This window comes from Mauremys mutica, chromosome 1, assembly GCF_020497125.1.
Source record: "Mauremys mutica isolate MM-2020 ecotype Southern chromosome 1, ASM2049712v1, whole genome shotgun sequence".
NCBI classification, from domain to species: Eukaryota; Metazoa; Chordata; order Testudines; family Geoemydidae; genus Mauremys; species Mauremys mutica.
Genome location: NC_059072.1, coordinates 75822929 through 75846608, shown reverse-complemented (window position 1 = coordinate 75846608; position 23680 = coordinate 75822929). Strand labels below are relative to the sequence as shown.

At 38.8% G+C, this 23680-nt stretch overlaps 1 protein-coding gene across 2 annotated transcripts in view; it reads right to left on the bottom strand.

Moving 5' to 3' along the window:
• TMTC2 (transmembrane O-mannosyltransferase targeting cadherins 2) overlaps window positions 1-23680 on the bottom strand; it is a 371717-nt gene that overhangs the window by 88382 nt on the left and 259655 nt on the right. For both annotated transcript variants that reach the window (XM_045002668.1, XM_045002669.1), the window contains 4 exons: window positions 21277-21362; window positions 19951-20135; window positions 16528-16606; window positions 2169-2290 (listed from right to left, as the gene is read on the bottom strand). In XM_045002668.1, the coding sequence (XP_044858603.1) occupies window positions 2169-2290; window positions 16528-16606; window positions 19951-20135; window positions 21277-21362 (472 nt within the window). The remainder of the gene's footprint in view (window positions 1-2168; window positions 2291-16527; window positions 16607-19950; window positions 20136-21276; window positions 21363-23680) is intronic.

Below are 23680 nucleotides of genomic sequence, written 5' to 3'. Positions count from 1 at the left end.
AGCAATCGCCAAACGAGATTACCCTGAGGCGGGTCACTCGGAGAGAGAGAGAGAGGATGCTGCGAGAATCCCTGCACAGACCAGGACCGTATGCTGCCATGCTGGTGGAGGCAATGATTCCACTGTACATTAGGATGGCCTGGCGCGGAAGAGTGTGCTTCCACGGAGCACCAAATAAGGCACCTCTCCCCAGGAACCTCCTGCAGAGACTTTTCGAGCTGCTCTACGAGAGCTTCGTGGAAGTGTCCCAGGAGGATTTCTGTTCCATCCCTATATGTGTGGACCTTCTTTTTATATAGTTTTATAGGGAAAAGTTTTTATATAGTTTTTATACATTTTTTATTCCTGTTTTTTAAAAAATAAATGTTTCCATGTTTATAGCACTTACCGACTGATCCTTCCCCTGATTCTGAGTCCGGGTTAACGGCCGGGGAGGGTTGGTAGGGGATCTCTGTGAGGGTGATGAAGAGATCCTGGCTGTCGGGGAAAGCAGTATTGTAACCGCTGTCGCCTGCCTCGTCCTCCACAAACCCTTCCTCATCTTCCCCATCGGCGAACATCGCCGAGAAACTGCCCCTCGACACTATCCCATCCTCAGAGTCCACGGTCACTGGTGGGGCAGTGGTGGCAGACCCACCGAGAATGGCATGCAGTGCCTCGTAGAAGCGGCATGTCTGGGGCTGGGCTCCGGAGCGTCCGTTTGCCGCTCTGACTTTTTGGTAGCCTTGTCTCAGGTCCTTGATTTTCACGCGGCACTGCGTTGTATCCCGGCTGTATCCTCTGTCTGTATCATGGCTTTGGAGACCTTCTCGTAGGTCTTTGCATTCCGTTTGTTGGAGCGCAGCTCCGAAAGCACAGACTCATCGCCCCACACAGCGATCAGATCCAGGACTTCCCGGTCTGTCCATGCTGGGGACCTCTTTCTATTCTGGGATTGCATGGACTCCTCTGCTGGAGAGCTCTGCATCGTTGCAGGTGCTGCTGAGCTCGCCCCGATGTCCAACCAGGACATCAGATTCAAACCGCCCAGACAGGAAAAGGAATTCAAATTTTCCCGGGTCGTTTCCTGTGTGGCTGGTCAGAGAATCCAAGCTTGGACTGCTGTCCAGAGCGTCAACAGAGTGGTGCACTGTGGGATAGCTCCCGGAGCTACTAAGTTCGATTTGCATCCACACATAGCCTAATTCGAGATAGTCATGTCGAATTTAGCGCTACTCCCCTCGTCGGGGTGGAGTACCGAATTCGAACTAAAGAGCCCTCTAGGTCGAATTAAACGGCTTCCTGGTGTGGACGGTTGAGCGGTTAATTCGAATTAACGCTGCTAAATTCGATTTAAAGTCCTAGTGTAGACCAGGCCTAAGACAAGTAATTGGGTGTTCTGGGTTCCAGTCCCAGCTCTGCTACTGAAGTGCTGTATGACTCGGAAAGACACTTCACCACTGAGGAATACCTCAGTTTCCCTTGTAAAATAAAGATAATGTTTTAATGTATCACATTATTGCACGGCCCAACTGCTGTCTGTAAATGCTTTAGGATCCTTAGATGAAAGGCGGTATGCAAACAAAGATATTTTAATATTAAAATAAGGACATTCACAATCTGAATCAACTATAATAAAGTAACTTAGGGCTTTGACCTCACAGAACAGCACTATGATACAATTTGAAACAGACTACATTAGTTCACACCAGGGAACTTTTAGTGCACCCCAACAGGGTCAATACAGACCAACTAATGTGCAACATGTTAGTGCATTATAAAGATCACACTCTCGTACAATGCATTATCCCACTCTGTAGACAAACCCTTAATCTTAATGCACGTATCTTTCAGATGGATACAATATTCTTTATTTCCTGTTATAAACTTGTATATGGTTACTGTGAGCTATACTACAGCTGCTGTCTTCCTCCTCAAAGGTGGCTGCATTTCGTTAATGGGCAAGGGGTTACAAAGATATATAGGTGATGTTTTACAGTATATTTAGTTCCTGAATTGGAAGATGCTACTGAAATACAAAGTATTTATTAATAGCATCATAATAAATTTCCAGACCAAGAATGCCACAAGGCCAGGTTATCCCTCTACCTCACTTCTGTGAAAGCTATTTGGTAACACTTCTTTTGGGAGCTCTAGTATTTACTCTCAGAAATGGCAGATTAACTCACCGTTAGAGCCAGAAGTTTCCCGTATGTTAGATGTGCTGGGATGTGGTCAGTCTTGGATCGCAACGACTCCATATACCAGTGTTCTGCTTCAGGCAGCTTGCTCAGTCTCATGTAGGCTTCTCCTATGAAGTAAAATTATAACCAGTCTGAGGACATAGGATTTTAATAGATTTATCATTTGAATTGCAAAAATTAAAAAAAAAGTTCTACATTGTGATTGTTCACCTATATATGAACGAAGACCCCTAAGACAATGCATTGCTTTCAATGCCAGCAAGTTAGAGAACAAACTAACTTTATGGACACCTTGGTGATGAAGGCACGGAGGAATAGTCTTATTAAGGATGAAAGAACACAAGTGAGATGAAAGTCTGGTTGGAAAGGAACTGAAAGTGGGAGTATCAATCAAAATTCCCAAAGTAACCAAATTAACATCACATCTGCTATGCAAAAGCTATTTCTTTTTAATCAATTCACATTACACAGCATGGAGTATCAGTGAAAATACAGCATGAATTTGTGTTTAACCATAAGACATCAAGATCACAGATGAGGGTAAAAAAACCTGAGGTAGGTTAAGAAAAGTCCCCAAAGAAGGCTAGAATAATGAGGGAGGACATAGATAAAAACAAAACACACCACAGCTGGCGAAGTCTGGTGCCCTGCAATCATTGTATAACATCTCTAGTGCTTTAATCTGATTTGAACTTTGTAAGGATTATGGAAGCCAATATGTGAAAAAGGATCAAAATCTGACAAACTTCTCAAAGTAAAATCCTGTGCTCTGAAAGACTCAGACAGCAAATGTACAAGGATAGTGGGAGAATGATGGCAATGACAGAAATGCACTTTGGGGCAGCAATCTTGAAATTTTTGAAAATGCATTTAATGTAGTGTAGAAGAAACAATTTGAAGGGAAAAATCAAACAAAACCTTGCAAAGCTAATCAGAAATAAGAAGGATCAAACAATTAATAAAAAATGAAGTATGGCAGTTTTCAGAATAATACTACTCTGCATTTACATCATTACATCCATTTACTCTGCTATAGACACATTTAGTGAAATCCTGGCCCCACTGAAGTCCATCGCAAAAAGACTAATGGCTTCAATAGGGTCAGGATTGCACCTATTAACTAACAGACATTGTTTTCCCCATATGTATAAACTGTGATTTATCTAAGGCCACATGCTAATTCAGCAGAATAAATGGGGTTAGATCTCAGGAGTTCCAACCCCATGCTCAGTCCAGTAACCTATTCTCAAATGAATGGCATCAAATTATAATCTACTACATGCAAAACAGTATGATTACAGTTGCAAAGTTAAGCAGTCATAAGTTAAAAAATGACACAATTAAGGCTGCCTCATCAACCTGAATTTGCATCTCCTTGTGCATATGCATTATGCTACAGTCTTTAATGACATAATCACATCCTATCTTTTATACTCCAAACTGTCCTTGTCCGAGTCTTGTCTTTTCCCCATCCAAGTTCCATTCTCCTCACCTAGTCAGTCCCAGTCTCCATTCCTCAGTTTTCTTATCCCTGTCCCAGTCCCCTTGCTGAGCATAGCCTCGTCTCACTCCTCTGGACTCCCCTGTCCTTAAGGCCCTCTCCCTCAACTCCCAGTCTCTTTGCCCAGCTTTTCACAATTCCCTGACCTTCCTCCCATTCCTTGTCTCTTTCCCCACCCAGTCCCAGTTCTCCCACTCTCTCTAACACTCCAATTGGTCTCTCCTCAGCACCCCGAACTCCAGTTGTCCACATTCTGAACTCCTTGTCCCCGTTCCCTATCCTCACTGGCTCCCAAACCCCATCTCTGTCCTTGGGCTTCTCTTCTAGTTACAGTGTTTCCCCCACCTCAGCTCCTTGTCCTCATCTCTTAGCCCAGGCAACACCACTGCTTCCCGCTGCACCACAGTTCCTCTTCTGATATATCTTTCCTCCTCCCTCACCACTTTACTGCCACGTCACTAGCTCTAAGTCACAGTTTAATTGCTCAGCCAGTCCCAGGCTCCCCCTCCTGGCTTCTCATTTTATCTCAGTTTCCTCCCAAACTACTGGTTCCCAGTCCCCACTGGTCATTTCCCTCCTCAGCGCCGAGTCCCAATCTCCTTGCTCAGCCAGTCCCACTCTCCCTCCCCACCTCAACTCCTAGTCCTAGTTTCCCTCTCCCTCTCCCCAGACTTCTTATCCAAATCTACTCTGCTTCTCATCTGCAAGTCTTGTTCCCTCTGCATTCAAATTGGTCAGCTTCCTCTACAGTGCCTGGGCCCAGTAGGGCGTCATTGACAGCAGAGGAGAGACCTGCTCCCTGTAGTCAGTTTAGGTGCTCTGACTTAGAGACCCATCATGGCCTGCAGCAGCTCTAAGCTACAATTTCAAGAAAAGTCCTGCTTGGTCCCAGGCTGTAGTATGCCCAATGTGGATTGAACCTTCAGGGAATTTAGTCGCTAAAATCTAAGAAGTCTCTATTGAGCATGTGTAAACTGTGATATTTCAAAGAATTATAACTTAGTCCTATTTGGGCAGATTTGCACTGGGATGGAAAAAGGCACATCCCTGACACGAAGACCACCCCACCCTCATAGTTTTCACGTCACTGCTTCAAAGCATGAGGTGCTACAGCTATTCAAAGAACAGGCCACCAAAAATCAACATGAGCACAACAACATATTTTCTCTTGCCCCATTCTCAGAAATGGCTGAACTCTTTTAGCTGAGAATTCCCCACTCCTCCCCCAAAAAAGATCTGAGGCAGACATCTGGCATGAAAAATTTCTGAATGGTGACAGTTAGGCAAAATTATAAGCAATTGAAAATAGGGTCTTATAATTGAAAGTCAAGTATCAGAGGGGTAGTCGTGTTAGTCTGGATCTGTAAAAAGCAACAAAGAGTCCTGTGACACCTTATAGACTAACAGATGTATTGGAGCATAAGCTTTCGTGGGTGAATACCCACTTTATCAGATGAATGACAATGCTAATGATAATTGGAAGTGACAGACAACATTAATGTGTGGTGTTGCCAGACCCATCGATAATAGTCTCATAGATCCAACAATGCACAGTGCACTATTCAAACTTATGAAGAGACACAATTTTATCAAATATTTCTCAGGATGGATGATAATATAAGGACCTGGAGAGCTAAACAGATGTGCTTGAAAGGCTGCTAGGCAGATTAAATTGAGGACGGTTTTAGAAATCAAATATTTCACAGCAAAACCTATTAAATGACCTTCTCCTGGAGGGTATTGTTGACTGTGCATCCAAAAATTCAACTCTGAATTTACTGACCTAAATGTCAAACTGTCCACACAGAAAGCTCCCCTGAAGACTTTAAAATTGCTCTCCTTTGCTGGCCATATTCAAGCATTTCTATTGAAAGCTTGTTTTCTGCCTGTAAAGCCCAGGTTCTAACTGTCTGTAATATAGCAGCTTTTGATTGTGTGACTACAGCTGAAGGTCTATCAGGGTTTCCTCTATAACTGTTTTTTTTTGGGGGGAAGGATTTAGAGCCCTGCTATTAAAAAATCACTTCAGGTTAAGGATTTGATGGGGGTTTGTCCCAGATGGGGGGCGGGAAATATTGCAAAATTTCAGTTCAATCAATCTGGCCATATTCTTGGTTAAAGTGAAGTAAAACAAATAAAAGCTTCTATGGTTTGAGATGTTTTTCAACCATTCCATTGGATTAGACATATAGGGATTGGATTTTGTCATTTAGGATGAGATTTTATGTATATATCTGCACAGGGACAAAAAGTTTAAAATAGGATTAGTGATACTTGACAGTTACTACTGTATATATGCACGAAGGTTTGTAATGTGAATGATCTAATTTTCAGTAAATCCTTAATAGAGCACCCAGTGACATGAGATATGAAAGTACCTGCAGAATACAAACTGGCTGCTCCATTTACCTTCACACTATCAGCATTTAACACATTCATTTGTAAAGTGCTCATACCGAAAATAGAAATGGTGCCATATAACAAATTCAGTTTGACAATATATCCGGTCAAACCTATGCAGTTTAATGAATTTATATCCCACTTTGGCATACTATATCACAAAGGCACAGAAGGAAATCTGTTATATGTCACAATGTTTCAAAGATACCTCAGAAACCATAAGGAGAACAAGTCAATGTACAGGAATCTAGGCCCCAATTCAGCAAAAGCACTCAACCCTGTGCTTAAGTGCTTCTGCTGAATAGAAGCCATAGTGAGATACCAAGAGGAAAGCTTTTGATGGCTCCCCACAGCTACATGATCATCCAATATTTTGCAGGGTTAAATGAGTTCTCAGCAGTAACATTAATCTACAGATTCCTATCTTTAGTATTCTGTGAACTTTAAACCTGAAACTGGTGGAAGCCATATCCAATGGGACTTCTAAAACAAGACACGCCTCACCAATGTAAAGTTCAACTGGTGTGGGGGACGGGATATAGGGGGACCCTACAATATTGGAATTATTCAACAAATTTCAAATTCGGGGAGGAATTATTCACCTAATATTCTCTTTAGATTACCCAGCTTTAAAGGCAATCCCGCACTGGGAAGGGGATGGGATAGATGATCTCATTATTACACTGCAGCTGTAATTTACTTAGTATATTTATATATGATGCTATATTTAAAGTGTTTTGTACATTGTTTCACCAAGAACCCTTTTTATTTAATACTTTAGTACAAAGGAAAGCATAATGGATATAATGCATCCTTTAACTACACCTATGCCAACAAAAGCCTTGAAACTCAAAATTAGTTTATTCTGTATACTATACAAAACAGAGAAGAATCAATTGCAACACTTCTATTACCATCGCAAAAACCGGTCTAAGGTGTTTTCTTTTTATAAACATCAGAACCCTCGGGTATCTTACAATACAGGCACACATGGGGGGGGGAGGAATAGCTCAGTGGTTTGAGCATTGGCCTGCTAAACCCAGGGTTGTGAGTTCAATCCTTGAGGAGGCCACTTAGGGATCTGGGGCAAAAATTGGTCCTGCTAGTGAAGGCAGGGGGCTGGACTTGATGACCTTTCAAGGTCCCTTCCAGTTCTAGGAGATTGGTATATCTCCATTTATAAAACAAAAAAAAAACCATTTCAAAACTTCTTAGAAACAGGAAAACAACACTTAAATCATCACAGTGGAAAAGATGTGAAACAATTCAAGACAAAAACAATGATCAGTTAAAAAAACAAAGATAATAAGAAAAGAGTGATTAGTGATGAAAAGAAAAACAAAAGATTAGGTGGCTACAATGAGTTATCTTCTCTAGGAGTCAAATTTACCACTTTACACTTGCAAAGGAGTGGATTGTGATATGGTTTAGCACCAAAGAGGGGAAGAAAGGAGTTATGAATTTCCAACATGTCTCATATAGTGCAAAAGAACAAAACAGGGGACTATTTAGGGCAAACAGGAAGGCAAGCAGTGTTATGCAGTTCTAGATTAGGATCACTACCTGTCTTTACTTCCAGTTTGTTCATAAACAAGAGGGATTTACATATTGGATTATTTCTACTTCGGGCAGATATTAGAAAAAATCCAACATACCACAAATAATGTTGTTATATTTTCAGCACTAAGAAATCCTGAAATCTGAAGACCCCAAGCAAAGGCCATTTTCCTGAGGGGAACATGTTAAATATATTGATGAGCAGACTACTATGGAGCTGCGAATGTACCAGCATTATGCCTCTATAGATACCATGTGCTTAGATTTTTTTTTAAATTATTATTAGCATCGTATTTCTGGAGTACTGTGTCACTGAAGATACAAAAAGACAAATACAGATATATATTACCTATAGTCAGGATAGATGCATTGCAACCTGCTTCTTAGTATTATCAGGTAGTATTTTAAAAGTGTTTGTAATATGCAAAAAACAAACAAAAAAAACAATAAAAAATGGCAAAACCTTGGTGTACAAAATCTCAGAGTACAGAGTTACAAAACATAAACTTGGCCTTTGCACTGACAAAAATGGAATTCAAAATAGAATAAAAGGAGATATATTTTATAAAATTATATTGCATCAATTGTACTGTACTGTTACATCATCACAGAACATCATCACAGAACATATTATTTGCACGCATACCCTAGTAGCTTTTTCTGAGCTACTAGGGTATGCGTGCAAATAATAAAGCTAAAAGCACTGTTATAGCTATGCTTAATAGTTATGTTTAATCTATAATGCAGCATGCACACTATTGTTAATAAGCATATTCTGCACACAGAGCTTCTCCAGAGCCATTGGTGCATGTGATCTTAATGTATATGAAGTATACTGTACACAGAACAAGCATATTTTTTTTCTTTCATAGAAGAATCTCTTTGAAGACTTCTCAGAGCACACAGCATTTTATAAGCTTTTTTGCTGGAGTGGAGTCAATTACCCATTTATATGGATTTGACTGTGTTCTTATAGGCCACTTGCAGCCAATCAAAATGGAGACTCAGATTTTTGGTTTAATTAGAATGAAAATCAACTTTTAAAAAAATCCTACAACTGGATGGAGAGGGATGAAAATAAAAAGCAAATGAATTTCAACAAGGAACAGGACAGTCCTTAAAGAAGTATAGTCTGAAAACTCCAGTGAAAAAAGAAATCATTGAGAAACAACTCAGCTGAGATAGTTATTTGATTTTTAGTTTCAGACAGATGTGTCACCCACAGTCACTAAAGAGAGAACAAATGCAATGACTCAACATTTGTAAATGAAAAGATAATTTGTCTCTTATACCTTTCATTTTATGTAGATGTAACGTAAAAAAAATTAGCCATTGCTGAAGAGGTAAACATTGACATTGTGTCAACAGTGTATTTCTTTTCAAAGTGCTGTTGATAAAAGGACTTACCATTTGGACCATGCATAATTAGTATACCAGTAGCACAGTTTAGATATCAGATTATATTTCTGTCTGAAAATGTAATGGTTACACTCATTTTTAATCCAGATTTCACAGTTTAGATATCAGATTATATTTCTGTCTGAAAATGTAATGGTTACACTCATTTTTAATCCAGATTTCTAATATGTTAAAATATTGAACTCATAGGCTCTTGGCCTTTCCAGAATACTGTATGTATAAAAAAATTTAAAGTGTTTTACAGGAGAATAGAGATTGATTGTCCAAAGGAGAAGAAAAATGTGAACAAAAGCCTTTGGAACTTGGAAAAAAATGGTCTCAAATGTAGTACCCACAACCACCTTAGCAATTCACTTCTGTAATCTTTGTACTCAGTCTGAATAATTAGAATCCTAAAACAAAACAGCCAGAAGTTTCAATCAGCCCAAAGATTCATATTCAGCTTAGCATGAGCCGATATAAACGACAGTAACCTACTTGGGGGTGAGGTAGAAGAATAGGGGAGATGGGGAGCACAACCTTTTCTTCCCACTGTAGCGAACTCCATTATTAGCACCTCTCTAATGTACAATCAAGTATTTGCATGAGGAGAAAAAAGGCCTCATGTTCAGCTTATATACATTTAAAGAAAATAAATGTTTTGTAATGGACATTATTAAACAATTCCCAGTAAAACTTCATTAGAAGCATGCCCAATGTTTTGACTATTGAATCTGACATAAGTGCAGGGCATCATGTTTTTCACAGGTTATGGTGTGGGACACACATTGCACAGCTCAATCATGTTTGGCTCTTGAAAAATAAGTCTAGCACAGCATGAACTGTAAGACTATATCAACAAAAGAGCCCTAAACAATATTTAAAAGCAATTCAATAAGAAAAGCATTTACTGGGAGTAAGGGGCAAAAGGGGAAGGAGTCTTAACAATATTAACAGGCTTGTACAAATGGCCACATCCACCCAAAAGAATAATCAAATAAAGTGATAGTTATGTTATAACCATCAACACAGAAACTCCTCTCTCTGTGCTAAATCTTCATATTCGTGATGTGAACCTCTATTTCTATTACAGATGTAAAATCTGGCTCCCCCACCAGTACTATACATGGCTTCCACTGGTGTAAGACAGCTTGGTTTCTGTCCATGTGTAATGCAGCAGAGCAACAAGGAGAAATCATTTAACTTCCTAGAGACTGAAAGAAGAAAACTTGCCATGGATAGTAACCTTTCACCATGCACATGTGCTCAGCATCTGCACATGAGCAACATGTGTGGAGGCAAATTGGGAAGGCTGGGAAAGAGACTGAGTGGTAACTTCATTTATGAACAGCCTTCCAAGGGGAGCAGTGGGGTGAAAAACCTAACTCACTTCAAGACTGAGCTTGATAAGTTTATGAAGGGGATGGTATGATGAGACTGCCTACAATGGCATGTAGCTGATCTGCAACTGCTAGTAACAAATATCCCCCAACTGCCGATGATGGGATACTAGATGGGGAGGGCTTTGAGTTACGACAGAGAATTCTTTCCCGGGTGTCTGGCTGGTGGTTCTTGCCAAAATGCTCAAGGTCCAACTGATTGCCATAGCTGGGGTCAGGAAGGAAGTTTCCCCTGGATCAGACTGGCAGAGATCCTGCGGGGTTTTGCCTTACTCTGCAGCATGGGCTGAGTCACTTGCAGGTTTAAACTAGTGTTAAATGGTGGATTCTCTGTAACTTGAAGTCTTTAAATAATGATTTGAGGACATCAGTAACTCAGCCAAAGGTTATGGATCTATTACAGGAGTGGGTGGGTGAGGTTCTGTGGCCTGTGATGAGCAGGAGGTCAGACTAGATCAGGGGTCAGCAATCTTTCAGAAGTGGTGTGCCGAGTCTTCATTTATTCACTCTAATTTAAGGTTTCGCGTGCCAGTAATACATTTTAACGTTTTTAGGAGGTCTCTTTCCGTAAGTCTATAATATATAACTAAATTATTGCTGTATGTAAAGTAAATAAGGCTTTTAAAATGTTTAAGAAGCTTCATTTAAAATTAAATTAAAATGCAGAGCCCCCAGGACCGATGGCCAGGACCTGGGCAGTGTGAGTGCCACTAAAAATCAGCTTGCATGCCGCCTTCGGCACCCGTGCCATAGGTTGCCTATCCCTGGACTAGATGATCATGATAGTCCTTTCCAGCCAGTTTATAAGTCAACGAAAAAGTCCCAAGTTCCATCAATGTCCCTCTTTTTCTGCTCCCCACTTTCCCTCATAACCTGCACTGTGTACACATACTATTCAGTGCACATAGTATTGGATGCAAGTTACAAAGGAAGCTCTCTATCAAAAATGGTTATCAAGCTTAACAGAAATGCACTTGAAAAATAGGCAGAGATGGATGAAATGCAATTGCCATTCAATAAGTTGAACAACATTATCTATATATTTCTCTTTATCTCTCAATATTAACATAAAGCTCCAACACTTCATTTCGCTCTCTTTCACACCACTAAACTGGCAGAAGTATGAATTACCGTAGCAGGTGGCCTGTGTGGTTTTAAAAGCAGTGTAATACAATCAACTGTATACTATCATATTTCCAGGAAAGCAAAAGACATCTAGACCCAAGCCTGATCCTTAAGCAATCCCAATATTGGCATTAAAGTGTTCAAGATCCCAGGGGAACCATTATATCTTTTGACCCCAGGTCTTAATTGAAACTTTAAACAAAATATATTACCTATTTAATGCAGCTAAGCTGGACTCTGGCCTTTGTAGTGCGTGTTGTAATGCCAAGCAAATTAATCTCTGTAACCTTAGTACATTCTTTTAAATTTATATCAAAGATGAATGCCATAGAGTAAATTTATACCAAGCCAACCCCACACAGAATATTGAATAATTATTTTAATTCCAGTTTAAAGGCTTTAATTTTATGTTTGTTTTGTGTTTTTCTTTTTAAGAAAAGAAAAATTAATAATTTTTTTCTTGGTACACAGCCAACAAAACATATGGTTTCCTTAGCTTGGTTGCTGCACACCTGGCAAAATAAATCACAGTGATAGAGTACCAAAATCTACACTGCGGCTTTTCATACACATGAACTTTGAACATCTGACGTGGGTCTCCAGGCCCTGCCTTTCATTACCATGAGCAAAACACAAAGCCAAATGGATAACTTGATCCTCTGGGTCAAAGATTCCCTTTTAATTTATGAGGCAAACTAGTTCCTAATTTTTAAAAAGCAAGAAGTCAAAGTGGCCCATTGAAGGAATGAGTTACTGGCTTGCCGGAGTAAAAAAGCCAATGGGAGCAAGCACAGGAAAAGTACTGAAACACAAAACATGGAAAACACGTGGTGCAAAGGTTTAACGCTACTGGTGAGCTAATTCACTTGGTGATCTGGAGTTCAAATCCTACCTCCTGTTTATACTCCTTTGAGTATATATTGTATGGGGGGAATCTCTTGGAAAGCCCCATTAAATCCCTGGAATGATAGATGGAAATGGCTATTAAATCAGATGAAACATTTTCTCAAGTCAGACACTTGCATTTAATGCTGTGTACCAAAGACAGCAAGTGGTTGAGGCTTAAATTTAATCACAAAGTCAATTGGAGGGATTGGCCTCACATCCTCTGTATTCTTGGATTATACATTCAGCTATGGAGATTCTTGGTCACACACAGATAGGTACGGACTCCTCCTGCACATACTGAGGGCATTCCGGGGATCTCCCCTCTTCCTCTGTAGCACTGAGCAGATATCCACCATAAACTGGGTGAGCATAGCTCAGATTGTCAAATTCCTGCAGTTACAAGCAGGTGAGTTCTAGCAGACCTCACTCCCAACAGTCGCCCACTGTGTACCTAATGAAAAAGTTTATTAACAGACAAAGCCTTGCAAGAAGTAGGCAGGCAAATGTACCTAAAATAATACATCCAAACAATAGCTATATAGCTAACATGTTGGTTCATTTAACTTTACATACAAAAACAGACAAACATCTCAGTGCCCAATTCATAAATAGGATCTGCAAGGTACATTCAATGGTAGGCTGGATGTATTTAGTCTGTTGGCTCTAGCATTGCAATCTAACCAGAAATGCTAAATGTAGGGAAAGTTATATTTGCTATTTAGCCCTGTAACAGCCTGGTACTGTTTGCAATCTTGTTAGCAGGCATTGATCCTTCTGAAAAAGTGTTAAGTAAGCTCTGTTGACTCTGAAGCCGGTGACTTTTTATTAAGGGAGCTGGTCTGACTTGGGGGTAGCTCAGTGGTTTGAGCATTGGCGTGCTAAACTCAGGGTTATAAATTCAATTCTGAAGAGGGCCATTTAGGGATCTGGGGCAAAAAGTTGTCTGGGGATTAATCCTCCTGTGAGCAGGGGGTTGGACTAGATGACCTCCTGAGGTCCCTTCCAACCCTGATATTCTATGATTTAAAGGCGAGAGGATCTAGAGCATGGACAAAGCAATGAATGAAATAATCTTAGAAACAGGACTGAGCTGGTCTTTGTGTCATTTTTTTGTTTTGTTTGCTAATTAATCCAAATCCCAGGAAGAGTGTGAGTTTGTACATGTGGCAGAGGACTGTGCATATAAAACAAGTTGGGAAAGGCATCACAACCCTTACATATAGAAAGGGGGTAGGTAAAGTACTCAGTCAAGAATCTATTTTACCCAAATCTTGGGATTAATTTCTATTTAAAAACAGCAGATTAGATCCTTATGAGGAGCAATGATTTCATAGGATCACTCCATTCAAAGAAAAAGGAGGAAAGGGCAACTCACCCATTTTATATTACATAATCTGTTTTACCAGAAATAATTTTGACTATAATTTTGCAACTTTTGCTACTGGAAATCATATTTTTTTCAAGATTTTGAAATTATACTTTTGCACACAAAAGGGGAGTCAAACTTGCTAGGCTCTATCTAAATACTACAATCTGCCAAAGGTCTCTATAGGGCAATAATAATAAGCAGATGTCTAATTCACAAAACAAAACTATGGCTGTTGATCAGCTTCATAGGATAATCAGTGCAGGCTGACAAATGAAACTGATGAATTGGTAATACAACCTAGACCATTTATCAACAAAAAATGAGTACAAAAGCAAGACTTTTAGCCATTGATTTGATCTGATGAGATTCAGTATTCCAGAAAAGTGACAACAGTGAATAAATATGCATTGCCAAAGTGAGTGTGGTTTACAAAGAATCAAAAACAAGAAATGCTATCACCATGGCAATACAAATATTTAATTCTGAATTTACATCCTTAACTGTTTTAAGACATAGACTTTAAAAAAGCACCAGATCAAACTGCAGTTTTAGAATAATTGTTTCATCATCAAATACTTAACATATCTTGTTAAAGGGAGAGAAACTACACACACAAAACAAGTAACTTGGGGAGTGAGGATCAGAATCTTGATTCAATTAATGTGTTAAACCCCCTTTAGTGTAAGTGGGAGTCATGTTCATTGACAGGAACATACACTGCACAGTATACATCGAAAGGTATTACTCTTCATATCCTGTCCAAATGAAAACTTATCTGATTCTACTGGACCATATTCATCTCTAAGGTACCTCCAATGATTCTCCAGTAGAGCTGTGCAAATAGCTGATTTTTTTGGTTCACTGGTCATACAGAAAACAAACACAGAGTTGACCCAAAATGAAAATTTTAAACATTTTTTGGAAATCAAAAGTAAAAAACAAAAATAAAAAAAAATAAAAAAATAATATTCAATGGTCGTTTCAGGTCAAAATGTTTCATTTTCAAGCTTTTATCATTTTTTAAATAAAACTGAAGTAAATTCAAAACAAAGTTGCTTCAAATAGAAAAAATAAACATTTTGAAAAGGTCAAAACAAATGTTTATATTATTTTGGATTTAGTTAGTTAGTTTTTCTTTTACCAAAACAATTTGATGAATTTGCTAAATGTTTTGTTCAGCCTGAATCTACATTTTCTGGTAAAATAAGTATCGGTGAAAACTAAGCCCCACTGGATTCAGCACACCCACACACATTCACAGGGGATATAGTTCAAACTTATTCTCTTTCCTGGGGCTTTCCTTTATTGTTATTTTAAAGAAAAATAATCCCAACCCCTGCTGACCTTTCTCTTGATCTTCGTTGTTCCTAGAGCTTTTTCTCTGACAATTACCCTAGTTCTCTTTACTTCAGAAACACACTCAAACCCTTTCTTATCTTAAATTGGATCTCACAGGACCCTGAACCCCACCATAATTCAGACATTAAGGTGAGTCAGCAGAAACAGGTGCATTTCTGTGCAGGGTCCTACTAAAGACTTTTGTATCTCTATGCAGGATCTTACGACCTGCCACCTGGTTATATCAGGTTTTAAGTCAAGAGATTAATCTAACTCAAATTTCTATCCCTTTATATTTATATTTTGAAAAACAAGAGAAAAAATAATTTAGCATTTTAAGAAAAGAAACCAAAACTCACAATTTAATGCACTGAGGCTGCCTTCAACATTTTGAAAGGGCAGGTCAGCTGGACCCAGAGGGACTATTGGATTCTCTTACTCAATCTTTTCTCCACCCTTTGTTTGCCAGCACGTTTAAAACAAATAAAAGGAAGTTCTTCTTCACACAGTGCACAGTCAACTTGTGGAACTCCTTACCTGAGGAGGTTGTGAAGGCTAGGACTATAATAGCGTTTAAAAGAGAACTGGATAAATTCATGGAGGTTAAGTCCATTAATGGCTATTAGCCAGGATGGGTAAGGAATGGTGTCCCTAGACTCTGTTTGTCAGAGGGTGGAGATGGATGGCAGGAGAGAGATCACTTGATCATTGCCTGTTAGGTTCACTCCCTCTGGGGCACCTGGCATTGGCCACTGTCGGTAGACAGGATACGGGGCTAGATGGACCTTTGGTCTGACCCAGTACGGCCGTTCTTATGTTCACCCTTGATATAAAGCATCCAAATTGGATTGTGAGCCCACTGAGACATGTTATTTAATAATAAAATCTAAATATTCCTCATGTAATAATCTTAGTGATTCACTACTTAATCCATTTTGTGTTGAGGTAAATGAAAACACTCCCATTGGCTGCAATGGTAATTGAATGGGGGAAGGGAGGTGACTTAGTGAATGAAAAATTCCACGAGTCACACTAAATAGTACACATAAAGCTTCTTAGCTATTAGGTAGGAGATTCTATAGGTGGGCACCACTGCAATCAGTATGATGTGTATTTAAGAGCTGTGGGAACACTAAGAAAGAGACCTAGAATATACTTGTATAACCATCTACTGAGGTTTGTCAAGAAAATCTACTGCTGTTACTTGAACTCTGAAGTTGGAACCTACTTATGGTTAAGATCTATTGGAGGAAATTAATTTGGTTTTATTAATTAACTGAATCACTTGAGCTCCAGGTGCATGACTAAGTACTCTAGTTTCACCCTGCCTCCTTGAGTGTCACTCTGTAATATTAAAATTGCTCTTACCCATCATGTTGTATAAGCTTTGTGGTGCAAACTGCCTTGGCATTTTCTGTATTGCCTCCTTGTAAACCATAAGGGCATCCTGAAACAGGAAAGGAAAACATTACTAAAGCACCATTTTCAATAGCACTTTTTCACATGTGAATTAGGTACTAGCTACCCTCCCAGAATGAAGAAAAGAAATAAATATCTTCATTACTAATACACTAGGAAGATCAGATTCCTCATTTATAAAAGGATCAACAAGTGATGTGAAGTTCCTTAACACTAGACTGAATGATTTCCATTAGTGTGTGTGTGTCTAGATACAGATTCAAAATTCCGTGGACTGACAGAGTGCCCAGATTGATATCAGATTGTTACAATAAGCACCCTAATAATAAAGTATCATTGCCTAGTATCACCTAACAAAAGAATCCAGATCCTATTATCGAATCTTTGCTCCATGGGAAAGAACGTGGATGAAGAACGAAAGGAGGAGCACTCAGGAGTCGGGAAATGCCCAAATTAAGGTTCCAGTGTGCTCTTGTGCATATGCATGATGTTATATACTTGAATTTCATGATTGCATATTAATGTTTCATTCAGCAGGCAGGCTGGAGATGTAAAGTGAACGAAGCCGAATAGTTATTTTCATTCTCACTGTTCAGTGTGACCTCTGCCTCATTCACTGCTCACAATCAAAACTTTACACTTATTGAGTAGTAAGAGTACTTTGCAAAACATCAGAGGGGTAGCCGTGTTAGTCTGGTTCTGTAGAAGCAGCAAAGAATCCTGTGGCACCTTATAGACTAACAGACGTTTTGCAGCATGAGCTTTCGTGGGTGAATACCCACTTCTTCGGATGCAAGTAGTGGAAATTTCCAGGGGCAGGTATATATAAGCAAGCAAGAAGCAAGCTAGAGATAACGAGGTTTGATCAATCAGGGAGGATGAGGCCCTGTTCTAGCAGTTGAGGTGTGAAAACAAAGGGAGGAGAAACTGGTTCTGTAATTGGCAAGCCATTCACAATCTTTGTTTAATCCTGAGCTGATGGTGTCAAATTTGCAGATGAACTGGAGCTCAGCAGTTTCTCTTTGAAGTCTGGTCCTACAGTTTTTTTGCTGCAGGATGGCCACCTTAAGATCTGCTATTGTGTGGCCAGGGAGGTTGAAGTGTTCTCCTACAGGTTTTTGTATATTGCCATTCCTAATGTCTGATTTGTGTCCATTTATCCTTTTCCTTAGAGACTGTCCAGTTTGGCTGATGTACATAGCAGAGGGGCATTGCTGGCATATGATGGCATATATTACATTGGTGGACGTGCAGGTGAATGAACCGGTGATGGTGTGGCTGATCTGGTTAGGTCCTGTGATGGTGTCGCTGGTGTAGATATGTGGGCAGAGTTGGCATCGAGGTTTGTTGCATGGATTGGTTCCTGAGCTAGAGTTACTATGGTGCGGTGTGTAGTTGCTGGTGAGAATATGCTTCAGGTTGGCAGGTTGTCTGTGGGCGAGGACTGGCCTGCCACCCAAGGCCTGTGAAAGTGTGGGATCATTGTCCAGGATGGGTTGTAGATCCCTGATGATGCGTTGGAGGGGTTTTAGCTGGGGACTGTATGTGATGGCCAGTGGAGTCCTGTTGATTTCTTTCTTGGGTTTGTCTTGCAGTAGGAGGTTTCTGGGTACACGTCTGGCTCTGCTGATCTGTTTCCTTATACCCACATGAGGAAATAAGTAACTCTAGCTCAGGAACCAATCCATGCAACAAACCTCGATGCCAACTCTGCCCACATATCTACACCAGCGATACCATCACAGGACCTAACCAGATCAGCCACACCATCACCGGTTCATTCACCTGCACGTCCACCAATGTAATATATGCCATCATATGCCAGCAATGCCCCTCTGCTATGTACATCGGCCAAACTGGACAGTCTCTAAGGAAAAGGATAAATGTTCACAAATCAGACATTAGGAATGGCAATATACAAAAACCTGTAGGAGAACACTTCAACCTCCCTGGCCACACAATAGCAGATCTTAAGGTGGCCATCCTGCAGCAAAAAAACTGTAGGACCAGACTTCAAAGAGAAACTGCTGAGCTCCAGTTCATCTGCAAATTTGACACCATCAGCTCAGGATTAAACAAAGACTGTGAATGGCTTGCCAATTACAGAACCAGTTTCTCCTCCCTTTGTTTTCACACCTCAACTGCTAGAACAGGGCCTCATCCTCCCTGATTGATCTAACCTCGTTATCTCTAGCTTGCTTCTTGCTTGCTTATATATACCTGCCCCTGGAAATTTCCACTACTTGCATCCGAAGAAGTGGGTATTCACCCACGAAAGCTCATGCTGCAAAACGTCTGTTAGTCTATAAGGTGCCACAGGATTCTTGGCTGCTTTTGCAAAACATAACTGCATGACCATGTGAAGTCCATTTTAGAAGGTAAGTACCCCAGGAAGAGACCAGTCATTTATTTATCCTTTGAAAACCTTGCCCATCCATGGCTTTATATAAACAACATAGTACTCTAAGTGCAGTCACAGCAGAGCCATATAGTATGTTGCTGCTCTCTTATCTTTACAGATTGGTTAAAATGCAGATAAAAAAATCTAACACATTAATCACTGGCATTTGAGAGAGTTGAAAAAGGAAGATAAATGTAGGGGACTCTGAACAGGATGTGTGTACTTAATCGTAAGCAGTCAGAGTTCATATGTTGCATTCAGAAAAAGTTACATGGATCAGAGTTCATGCAACTACCATTCTGAAGTATGTTTGGCTGGACAGGAACAGCATAACAAAAACAAACAAAAAAACCCCACCCAACCTGGCCCTCAGTATAACTCCAATAGACAAAATACTTAACAGAGGTCTTCTCATCTGTATATTTGATGGCTGCTATCTTTGCTGACTCACCAGTGGCTGAACTACTTGGGACCTCCAGAGCTAAAAGCACGAGGCACCCAGATTGAGCTAAAGAGCCATGGACTCCCTATTTGGGGCTGTAACAGATTCTTCTGCTATTCAGGCACAGAGGCCTGCCTGTAATAAACACTCCCCAGTGGCTTACAGATATACTTCAGCCATTTATGACAACAATCTCATGAAAGAGACCAAACTTCAGAAAGCAAAAAGTCCAAGATTTGACAAGTTCTCATTCTGATTCTAACACTATCTTGCTATGCATCACTGCATAAGCCATTTAACATTTCTGCAGCTCTGCCTCTTTCTTTGTAAATTGTGGAGAATAATACTTTCCCACACCGACAGGGATTTGTACAGCTTAATCAATTAATATTTTTGAAGCACTTTGACATGGTTGATGAAAGGTGCTACTATATATAAGTGATGGGTGTTATTTATTATAAGGACTTTTTTGTAGGGTTGGGAGGGGTAGTGTTGATGTTTGCATGGGAAGGGAAAATTTCATTCTCACCTCATAATGTCCTTGTTCATGAAAGAGTTTTCCTAAGTTATAAAGGCAACTGGTAACAGAGCTCTTGTGAGCATGAGGATCTTTCAAATTTTCATCAGGAATCTCTGAACACTTCAGAAACGTCCTCCTGGCTTCCTCAGTCTTTCCTTGATTCATCAGGATAATACCAGTATTTAAATAGGCAGCTGTTTAGGGAATAAACAAATATTACATGTTTTAGTGGGGTTCCACTATGTTATCATACTTGTTATCGTTTTAAACCAACAATATATTCATGTTCAGAGATTATAAAATCAGAAGGGACCACTGTGATCATTTAGTCTGACTTCCTGCACAACACAGGCCATAGAACTTCCCCTGAAAGTTGGCTTTTGCTTTCTTAGAAACATAATATTGGGCAGACTTTTTTTTTTAAGTAAAAGAAAATATGAGCCACCTTGCCTCCAAAACATAAATAAATTAATACATTAAATCACTGGGATACCAAAATGACTCAACAACCTGCAATTAGAGTCTACTGGTATGGTACCGGAATCAGTCACTGGCAATAACAACAAATCTTACTAGTGGAAGATTGTCCCAATTAAGGAAAAGGCAAAAAAAGGAATTCCAAAAACCTTGTATTATTGACTCATCACATTCTAAAAGTCAGAGACTGGCTGTCAGAAAACAATCATCAAGGTCATAAATATGAGCCAGTGTCCATGGCTCACTAGCCCATTCTTGTGAATGGTACAGGATTGTGCCATTGTTTTCAGTTCTGTAGCCCATTGTCTATCAGGGAGCAGATGTTGAACAACGAGGTGATTGTTTTGCAGCTCACTGAAGAGTAAAATAATTTCTCCTTCTCATTTTAATATTGAGAACAAATTTCCTTAAATACAACTGTCCATATATGCATGAGTTCTCACACTAAATGTAGTTGGCGGAATATTACTTTATAATATATCTAGGCTTGGAATAATTAGATTTTTGTTGATAAAAAAGGCTATTTACTTTCTACATGGTGATACGTGTGATGTTGAAAATTTGTTGTAATGGTTATAAAGTTTTAACATTTTGAATGTCAACATCTACTGTCATTAAATAATTGCTGTCTTAGCCCCCCATTATTTCCAACAACTGTGAACATTTAAAACAGATAAAAAATTGAAGAAACACTGAAAAATAAAACACTGATATTATCCATTGAAATTATATATATATATAAAAAAAATCTGCCACGCCTAAATATAGTGCATGTTATCCTTCTCATTCTAGCTTTATAATAGTTCAGAGATGAGGGAAGAAAAGAAATGTAAATAAAAAACCTACTGAATTACTTACAAGCTAATGTGGGTCTGCTACCAATTGCCAGTTTATAGTAATGTAGTGCTTCTGAAAACCTGCTGTTTTCCTGCAGCAGTAATCCTCTGTATCAGGGGGAAAAAAAAGAAATTTACTGATAGATATAGAAATGTACTGTAAAGGACTACCTTAAAAGCAGAGCAGTGTTCTATCACCCCAGAAGAAACAAAAATATTAAAATCAAAACAAAGGTAACAAAAGGAAAATATACTGATTTGTATTTCAGAGAAGCAATAAATAAAGAAAATGCTTACTCGCAACTACTAACATTTCAGAGAGAAAATTATTATGGTTGAAAAAAATAGGATTAATTCATAGGTGTCAGGTGCATTCATATACCTTTGGCTACATGGTTACTAAAATGCAGCAGCAGCAGCTTCCTAGGAAAATGGTGATTCATTTATACATTCAAGAGCATGAAGATTTTTTAGGGCTAAATTTTTTTTAATGCAGATAGAGCTTGGTGAGCTATTTGCACTAAATCTTTCATTTTTTCTTTTCATGACTGGAAAGCAGTTAAATGTTACAAATGTGTTTGTTATTCAAAATTTATCATCAACCACTTTATAAAAATATATATTTCGGCCTATGAGATTGTCTGAGCTATTTGGTTAGAATATTCATGATTGTGTGTGACTGGTCACCTAGCTCACATGATGCTGTTTCTACTCTGTGATTGGATGGCAACCTTTAGTAACAGTAGAAAGTATATTAAAGAGACTGATGTGTGAATCCTTCAGGACTAACTTCCAAGGGAACACACACATGCATATTAACTGAAGTTTTGCTTTCAGAAAACATTCTTTTGAATGAAATACACACACACACACACACACACACACACACACACTGTTTGTGGAAAATTAAGAAAAAGTGCCATGTATATTGTTGACATGAATTCATAGCTTTATATTCAAATGGATGGTCCCCCAAAGATTTTCAGTATTCCTGCAGATCTAAAAGGATGTTTAAAATGAATGGATGCATATGTTTAAAACTAAGATTCTTTTTTTAAAAATAATCTTATGATTAATTACTGATATTAGCGTAGCACAAAAAAGATTGTGACCTTGTTCTGCTAAGACATGTTCCCTGCTCGTACAACTCAACCACTTATTTAACCATTATTCAACCACTAATGAAGTGGTTGTTACAGTTAAGACTGCAAAACAGTCTGTCCATTTTAGAACACTTCTCCTGTTTCCCTTCATTTTCACATTCTCATAACTTTTCAAATGAACACATTAGGATGAGTCATGTTTGATCTCTATACAAAGAGGATTTTTCTCCGACAGTCTGAGCAAAATTCATTCAGACTCTTTTGAGTTAAGCCAGCAGATAAGGGGGGAAATACCTTTTTCCTATTTTTTTATTTATTTTATTTTCAAGGTATCACTATAATTGAATAGAGGCTTGCAGCAAAAGTAGCTGAAGTCTGTAATTTGAAACTTGGCATGACATCATGGACATAATCCTCATTAACATTGCTATTCAAAATTTTCTACTATTAGATTTATGATGAAATTTTGAATTTGGATTTTAACAATAAAAATACTGGATATTTATTTTGTATTATTGGTGTTTTTCCATTGTGCTTTATAACTGGATCTAAGTTTGTTTTTTACAAAATATTGATTAAAAGTTGATTAAAAGGCACATTATAATAAAAGATTTAAAAAAATCTTTTCAAAATGTTTCTTTTTTGACAAGCTCCTCTTATTAAGGTCAACTATTTTTTCTTGGTTTTGATTGCCTGACAATGGGTTACTGACTATGCATTACAGGAAGTTTCTTTAAAACTATAAGTGTTTTAAACAGATAAATGCACAGCTAACTTATAATGTACACCTTACCTGAGTGACTTATAAATGAACATTCCAAAATACTACATTTAATATCATAGCAGAAATTTAATTCACAAGAAAACAAAAACAAAATACCTAGAAAAATCAAATTAATATTGTTTTAAAATGTGCCATATGACACAAATACATTTTAGTGAATGGTCCTGTGATTAAAAGTTTAAGTGCTCGCTTATGTGCTTTGCAGATTCAGGACTATAAAGTTCTCAGATGCTATTTACCTAGGGACAATAAGGGCATAAACAGGAAAGAACCTGCACTTCCCTGTCATCTGTGAGCACAGAAACTTATTCTTGGTAATACTGACTATCTGATACATTACACACAAACAGGCATAAACACAACCTCCTCTTTCTGGCTCCACTTGTTTTAAGAGATTAACAGTTCTCATGAAAATATGTCTCTTTTCAAGCAGAATTATGATTAATTTTTTAAAAAACTTTTTGCTGTTTCCTCTTTCCAGAGTAAAGAAAGGCACCGGGGCTTTCTTTTAAACAAAAAACAGGCAAACAATAAAGCAA